Consider the following 8,219-nt stretch of genomic DNA (forward strand, 5'->3'; position numbering starts at 1 on the left):
CGCTGGCAGCGGGAGGGTCACGTAAACACTAGACCAAGGAGTGGCCGGCCGCCTGTCTCCACCACTCCAACCCAAAATTTATCGCCGCTCACCAATTCCTCCCCTGGTGCTACAACGTGCGTCCCGGTTCCCGTGCTGTTCTTAACTCAGGATGCCGCCCTGCCTGGGATGCAGAGCCTGGTGTATCAGACTCCTGCCCCGCTGTACGCTCCTCCCGTCTCTGAGTGTTCCTTGTGGTGACTTCCTTCACTGCAGACCCCGCAGTCCCAGATCTCGTATGTGGTGGCCGTGGCCGCTAAGAAATGTTGGACATCCAGACACTGACTGACACATAAGAGACGCGCTCTGTATCAAATCTTCCAGCGGATATTAGGTGCAGTGCTAGTGACAAACTACCATCGGTATAAATGACTGAACAACACATCACAACGTGCTGTGCTGCTCCAGATCGTGCAGTGTTGGCACGTACACTTAGCATAAAATGTATGAAGTACAATACGAGTAGTGTCCTCAGAGCAACAATAGGCTTGACCCACTGGGCGCTGCAGTACGTGGTGTGCATAATGAGTGCTGATCCTCCATAAAGGATGCTCCTTTTGATTCTCTTTTGATTATCTAATAGCTAGGGTGCATTTTTAAGTATGTCTGTGCATATGTATGTATTCAATTATCAGATAATAGAAAAAAATATTGCTTAAATCATTCTAGTATCCTTTCTTACACGACAGCATTATTGCTAAACAGAACTACGATTCAAGGAGTTGCTCTTGTTTATATCGTGTCAACCTCCAGAAATGTGTCCATCAAAGTACCCACACCTGTGCACCCACGTCCAGAGCGAGGATTTCACGGGTTTCTCATCCTTAAGGACAAAAGCTGCTGCCTCTGAAGAATTGTGACGCTATACTCTCCTCATTTACTGACCTGTTAATTCCTAAGATCAATAGAGATTTCCAAGAGTATGAGACGAAATAAAATTGTTTATCTAATTGCAATATTTCATCCCTGATTATTGAACAAATTTCTGCAAAAGCGGCTGAGCTGGCTGGTGTTGTGGCCTCACCAAAAACTTCGGCGTCCAATGTCGCTCATAGCTAAATGCCCTAACACTATGTTACACACACACACACACACACACACACACACACACCTATCACAGCTAACGATAATGTTCTACAGCGTCTTTCTTTCTTTAGGATCATAGAAAAAAAAAAAAAGACAGCCTCTCTCTCTCTCTCTCTCTCTCTCAGTAACCGCTCCCCGCACTAGTCGCTGTCAAACCTACCACCACCACCACCACCGCCGCCTCGTCGTGCCCGTTACTCCACCCAACACAGACGTCACTGTCAAGAAGAACAGTAGCGCACACACAATGCAGCCCCAGACACCAACAAATACATCTAGTGCAACAATAGTAATGGCATTAGCAACATGATGTTACGTTCACCGGTTAAACGGGTAAGATTGGCATCGGGGAGCCGGTGAACAATAACAATAAAAAAAAAACACTGCAGGTTCAACTGGTGAGGAAATGCAAAGGGGCACTTAAAAAGCTATTTAATAACCCAATAATGAAACTGACATACACATATAGATATAACATGAAACACATGAAAATGACATACACATATACATATAACACATAAATAAATACAACAATAAAGAACCCAACTTAATACCTAACAATAATACTAATCCTATATGGAGGCAATGTGGAAAAAACGGACGAGGGGAAGTGATACTTATGAGGTGTCGCAGTGGTGAAGTGCTGGGTGATGGTTGATCCCACGGTAGTCCAAGAGGCGTTGTGTTCACTGGTTGAGGCCTGACCTCGACTGACTTCCAGAAAGCCAGAGCTTGCTTAACACTTCCGCTTGAGTCGAATGGGGCCGCGTGAATCCAACTTCGGGACAGTAGCGGGGCTTCATGAGACGGTGACGTGGAGGGTTCATGAGACGGTGGCGTGGAAGGTTCATGAGACGGTGACGTGGAAGGGGAGGTGGAGAGGTGGCGAACGAGGTAACAAGCGGAGGAGGTGATGGTAGTGGAGTATGTTACGGGCGGGCCGTAACATTTCCTCCCCCCTAAGACCTCCGTAATGGGCTCATGAAGGAGGTGAGACGGGAGATCTTGATAAGGCGTCGGCGATGATGTTGTCCACCCCCTTGATATGGTGGACTTCCAAGTTGAAGGGTTGAGTTAACAAGGCCCACCTAAGAATGCGTTGGTTTCGGTTCTTCATGGCGTGAAGGAAGGCCAGAGGGTTGTGATCGGTGAAGACCTTCGTAGTTTGAGGACCAGGATGAAGGTAGCACTCAAAACGTTGGAGCGCCAGGACGAGTGCCAGAGCCTCCTTCTCGATGGTGGAGTAGTTGAGTTGGTGTTTCTTCAGCTTGGTGGAGTGATAGGCGATGGGATGGAGGATGCCGCTTGTGGGGTCCGCTTGTAGGAGGACAGCACCCACTCCAACTCCACTCGCGTCCACTTGTAGATGGAAGGGGCGGGAGTGATCTGGCGTCCAGACCACTGGCTCCGAGGAGAGGAACGCCTTGAGATGTTGGAAGGCTTGGTCACAGGTCGGGGTCCAGTGGAAGGGGACGGAAGTGCTGATAAGGTCCGTCAGGGGCGGCCAGGGTGGAGAAGTTCCTACAGAATCGTCTGTAGAAACCAGCCATCCCCAAGAACCTCATGAGAGCTTTCCTGGTGGTAGGGACAGGAAGCCAAGGATGGCCTCCACGTTGGCTCTCTTGGGGCGAACCTTGCCGTTCCCACCACATGTCCCAGGTAGACCACCGTAGACTTCCCGAAGGTGGACTTGGCCAGGTTGATTGTAAGACCGGCTTCCTGCAACCGACCCATCAGCCTCCGGAGACGGGTCAGATGTGTCACCCAGTCGTCCGAAGTCACCACCAGGTCGTCCAGATAGGCAGATGTTCCCTCCAAGTCCTGGGTGATGTAATTTATAGCCCTCTGGAAGGTGGCGGGAGCATTAGACAAGCCGAAGGGCATCACTGTGTATTGGTATAGTCCGAAGGGGTGATGAAGGCGGATATTATTCGGGCCTCGTCCGAGAGGGAATCTGGTAGTAACCTTTAAGTAAATCTATAGTGGTTACAAATTTGGCTACTCCTATACTATCTATAAGGTCCTCTATCAAGGGCAATGGGTAGGAGTCTGGCACCGTCACTTTATTTAATTTCCTGTAGTCGGTGCAAAATCGACTACTACCATCTGGCTTAGATGTTAACAGGCAGGGAGAAGCCCAGGGGATATACTAGGTTCTGCAAGGTGATGACAGAGCAGATAGTCTACCTCTTTTTTCATCAAGTCTCTTTTAATGGGTGAAATGCGATAGGCTGGTTGTCTTATAGGCTTGATGTCATTAGATATTAATGTTATATCATGTTGGATAGTAGTACAAAGTCCTGGAAGGTCACCTGTGATTTCTGAAAAGTCTAGCAATAACTTTTTAAGATCAGACTGTTGTGAAGGTGTTAAGGAAAGAAAAACCTCATCAAGGTTGGACATGATTTGGCTGTTTGAGGGGCGTCCTTTAGGTGACGAGAAGAGGAATTCGATGTCGGACTCTTCCTCGGGGGGCACAGGACCAGACTCCTTCCCTACCAGACATACAGGTACAGTGCGAGACAAGTCGTCCTCTGGTTCTCTGGAGTGGTAAGGTTTCATTAGATTAATATGAACTAGTTGGGAATCCTTACGACGGTCAGGAGTGTGGACCACATAGTTTAATGGACTTAGTTTTGAGCCACAACATAAGGTCCCATGAACTTACTGTGAAGAGCATTGCCTGGAGTGGGAGAAAAAGTAAAACCTTGTCTCCTGGTTTGAAACTTCTCATGACAGATTTGGGAAGAGAATTTTGTTGCATTTTAGTTTGAGATTTGAGGAAGTTTGATTTAGCAAAGATCTGACTTCACTGATTTTATTCTTAAGGTTACTGATGTAGTCAGACACACTGGGGCTTGAAGGAGTATTTTGAGTAAACCATTGATCCTTTAATATTTTGAGAGGCCCCTGATCTGTCTACCATAGAGTAATTCAAAGGGAGTAACCTAAAGAATCTTGAGGAGATTCTCTTAAAGCGAAGAGAAGGAAAGAGATACTTTCATCCCAGTCTCCTTGATGCTCCAAGCAATACTTCTTCATCATGGATTTTAATGTTTGGTGAAACCGCTCCAGACAGCCTTGGGATTGGGGTGGTAAGCCGAGGAGGTTACATGGTCGATGTTTAGCTCATTCACTATCTGTTGGAAAAAATTGCTAGTGAAATTGCTACCCTTGTCAGACTGAATTTGTTTTGGAATTCCTACCGAGGTGAAAAAATGTATTAGATGTTTTACAATGGTCTTTGATGTGATGTTCTTAAGAGGAATGCTTCAGGGTACCTGGTAGTGGGATCCATGAGGGTTAACAAATACTGATTCCCTCGTTTGGTTTTGGGTAAGGGCCCTACGCAGTCTAGAACGATCTTTTCGAAGGGCTCCGTCTGAACTGGAATAGGCGTCAGAGGAGCTGGCACAAGGCGTTCGTTAGGCTTACCCACAATTTGACATATATGACATGTTTTTACATAGTGTGACACATCCTTTTTCATTCCTGGCCAAAAAAATGTTGAAGAGCCTTCTTGTAGGTTTTTTGGATGCCTAGATGACCTGACAATCCATCATGAGCTAGTTCTATAATGGCTGGTCTTACAGACAAGGGATGACAACTTGATGTGTTTCTGACCAGGTGTCTAGTTGTTTCAGTTCAGGAGGTCTGTAGGCACGCATCAGGACTCCTTCCTGATAATAAAAACAAGGCAATTTAGACATATCCTTTGTCTCACTGGCAACATGTCTGATCTTAGCCAAAGTGAGATCCTGTTCCTGAGCATTAATCAAATTCTCCTTTGAAATGATGTTATTGTACAAGTTGTCAGTAGAGGCAATCATTGGTGGAGGAGGTGGTGAAAGGGCAGGGGACTTGGACTGAGACCTGGTGACTGCACACACTGGGAAGAAGTGAGGGGATGTTTCGTCCAGGGTCTTAGTGGGACTTTCTGTTAAGGGAGAATCAAGAACAATTAAGTTTGGAACAGCCAAGTTACCCGCAAGATCATTACCCAGTACAAGATGTACCCCGGTACTGGCAGTTCACCAGGTTTAATGGCTACCTCAACCTCTCCTGAAATGAAAGGGCACTGTAAGCTAATATTAGCCAAGGGATAGGAGAGCTGTGATTCGAGACCTGTAAGGATCACCTTCTCCCCAGTGAAAGCCTGTTTGATGTTAGGGATGACATCTTCCCTTAAGATGGATTGGGCAGCACCTGTATCACGCAGAACCTTGACATTTATTGCCTTGTCTTTACCATCAGTCAGGGACACTTTACCTTGATACATGTACGAGTCATAAAGTTCTAGAGGAGAGTTGACAGGGTTAGCTAGGGCCACTGGTTTCTTGTTCTCAAATGTGTTAGGTTTAGGGGCCACAAAAGAAAGTTGACGTTGAGAGGCCTTGCAATTTGGGTGTCTACATTTCTGGATCGTGTGACCTGGTTTCTTACAGTATGTACACCAGGGGAATTATATGCATTTGGCGAGAATCCGGTCGGCTTACCACCCGCCCCAAAACCTTCCCCAAAGGAGGACCTAACATTAGATAGTGAACCACGACCTCTACTACCCAGGGATCCCATCAACAAAGCAAACGCATCAGCCACTTTAGCGGCAGACATAAGATCACTCTCTCCCGTTCTTCCACATGCCTCAGAATATTAAAGGGTAACTTGTTCTTCCATTCTTCCAGGACCATTAGATTGAGCAACTCCGAAAAGGTGGTAATGTTAAGGGCGGCTAACCATTTCTTAAATTGTCTTAGTTTCTCACTAGCAAATTCAACATAGGTGTGAGAGTCTGGTTTCACATACTTTCGGAACTGTTGTCTGTATCCATCAGAAGTGATAGAGTAGGCGTCTAGAATGTTACCTTTGATCTCTTCATATTCTACCTCATCACTAAGGCCGTTGTATACCCTATAAGCTTTTCCTACTAGCTTAGGGACAAGGAGAGACACCCACTGATCCTTGGGCCATTTATTCCTATTAGCAATGCTCTCAAAAGCGCGAAATGACCCGTCAACATCAGATTCATCAAAAGGGGGAACTAGCGGAGCAGCTGTAGCAGGATTAAAGCTTGCTAACTTTTTCTTTATATCTATTTCTTCCCTCTAAACTTAGCGTCATTTCGTAGGGTTAACTCCTGAATTTCTAACTCTTTCTCCTGCCTTTTAAGTTGTAACTGAAATTCTCTCTCTTCTTTTCTGCCTGTAGTTGCATTTGTTTCTGCCTGTAGTTGCATTTGTTTTTCTTCTTTCTGCCTGTAGTTGCATTTCTTTCGCTTCTTTTTCTGCCTGTAGTTGCATTTGTTTTCATGCATCCGGTATTCTAGTCTAAGCTTCTCAATTTCCCACTGACTTATCCTACTCTTATCCTGTTCTTCCTGGGGACTGTGTATTATAGTCCTCGTAGAGGCTGACATGGGAGTTAACTCTTCTATGGCATTTCCTAGCAACTGACCTTCTTGCACTAGATGTTCAACAACTACATTCTTAATGACCTCTTTAGTCATCTGAGACGTGATGGGAACATCAAAATGTTTAGCGATGGCTTTCCATTGGTCCTTCTTTATATTAGCATCTTTAAGTTGTTCCAGAGAAGGGTCAGCACAAAAATCTTCAACGTTAAACTGAGCGGAAGCCATATTAAATAGATGTTAAACAAACAACAAAAAAATGATAAGCGAATTACTTAAGTGAGGAACTTGGCAGAGTGATAATAAAGGCAACCTTGAAATTACCTAGATTATACTTAAGTAAACACTTATGAGTACAATCACTAATGAGGGGTAAACTAGAGAATTACGGCATTAAGAGGGATCCGGATTACTCTAGTTACGAGACTTGAGTGAGGAGCGAATTGTACTGAGACTTGTTATTGATAAGGAGGCGGATTAGTCTGAGAGACTAGTTAAAATGGCCGATTCTAACTAGCGAGAAAAATGATCCGCGAAGTGAGGGGATTGAGGGTTCGCATGAACATATGATGATCCCAACACTTGGATAACACTTATTACACACCTGCCTATGTGCAAAAAATAGAGATAAGTGCTATCGGTGAACACGCCTTTCTACCTGGTTTCCTGCTCTACCACTGCTATGCGATACCAATGAAAGTCACGAAGCACTTTTAACCCAAAAGGAGCCACTTGATCGCACAAAGGTAAATTTAAACCACACGCAGAGTAAGTCACAGAAAAAAACCACATCAAAGTCACACCACAGAAACACAAAAAAAATAATGTAATCACAGAAAAAAGTCACTGGAAAAATGGAACACTGAACATGGGTTATAATTGTCCTGTCACGGTCGCCAATTGTTACGTTCACCGGTTAAACGGGTAAGATTGGCATCGGGAAGCCGGTGAACAATAACAATAAAAAAAAAACACTGCAGGTTCAACTGGTGAGGAAATGCAAAGGGGCACTTAAAAAGCTATTTAATAACCCAATAATGAAACTGACATACACATAGATATAACATGAAACATATGAAAATGACATACACATATACATATAACACATAAATAAATACAACAATAAAGAACCCAACTTAATACCTAACAATAATACTAATCCTATATGGAGGCAATGTGGAAAAACGGACGAGGGAAGTGATACTTATGAGGTGTCGCAGTGGTGAAGTGCTGGGTGATGGTTGATCCCACGGCAGTCCAAGAGGCGTTGTGTTCACTGGTTGAGGCCTTGACCTCGACTGACTTCCAGAAAGCCGGGAGCTTGCTTAACACTTCCGCTTGAGTCGAATGGGGCCGCGTGAATCCAACTTCGGGACAGTAGCGGGGCTTCATGAGACGGTGACGTGGAGGGTTCATGAGACGGTGGCGTGGAAGGTTCATGAGACGGTGACGTGGAATGGGAGGTGGAGAGGTGGCGAACGAGGTAACAAGCGGAGGAGGTGATGGTAGTGGAGTATTTTACGGGCGGGCCGTAACACCTCTGGCCCTCACTCGCTCTGGAGGAGACTCATGGTGAGACCAGGTGGTGTCAAGGTGTCCCTTTGTTGTTGTTATATTGTGTATACCTATGTGTTTTGCAAGTCTAGTAAACTTGGAACCATTCGAAGCTGTTTATTACCGCCCA

At 45.3% G+C, this 8,219-nt stretch overlaps 1 protein-coding gene across 1 annotated transcript in view; it reads left to right on the forward strand.

The window, feature by feature from the left end:
* Nucleotides 1-987, forward strand: part of LOC123498994 — a 1,147-nt gene extending 160 nt beyond the window's left edge. Inside the window, exon 1 of the mRNA XM_045246636.1 lies at nucleotides 1-987. This exon is cut by the window's left edge and continues 160 nt beyond it. Within this exon, the coding sequence (XP_045102571.1) occupies nucleotides 1-240 (240 nt within the window). The 3' untranslated portion in view covers nucleotides 241-987.
* Nucleotides 988-8,219: the final 7,232 nt, after the last annotated feature.

The sequence above is a fragment of the Portunus trituberculatus genome, chromosome 48, assembly GCF_017591435.1.
Source record: "Portunus trituberculatus isolate SZX2019 chromosome 48, ASM1759143v1, whole genome shotgun sequence".
Lineage (NCBI taxonomy): Eukaryota > Metazoa > Arthropoda > Malacostraca > Decapoda > Portunidae > Portunus > Portunus trituberculatus.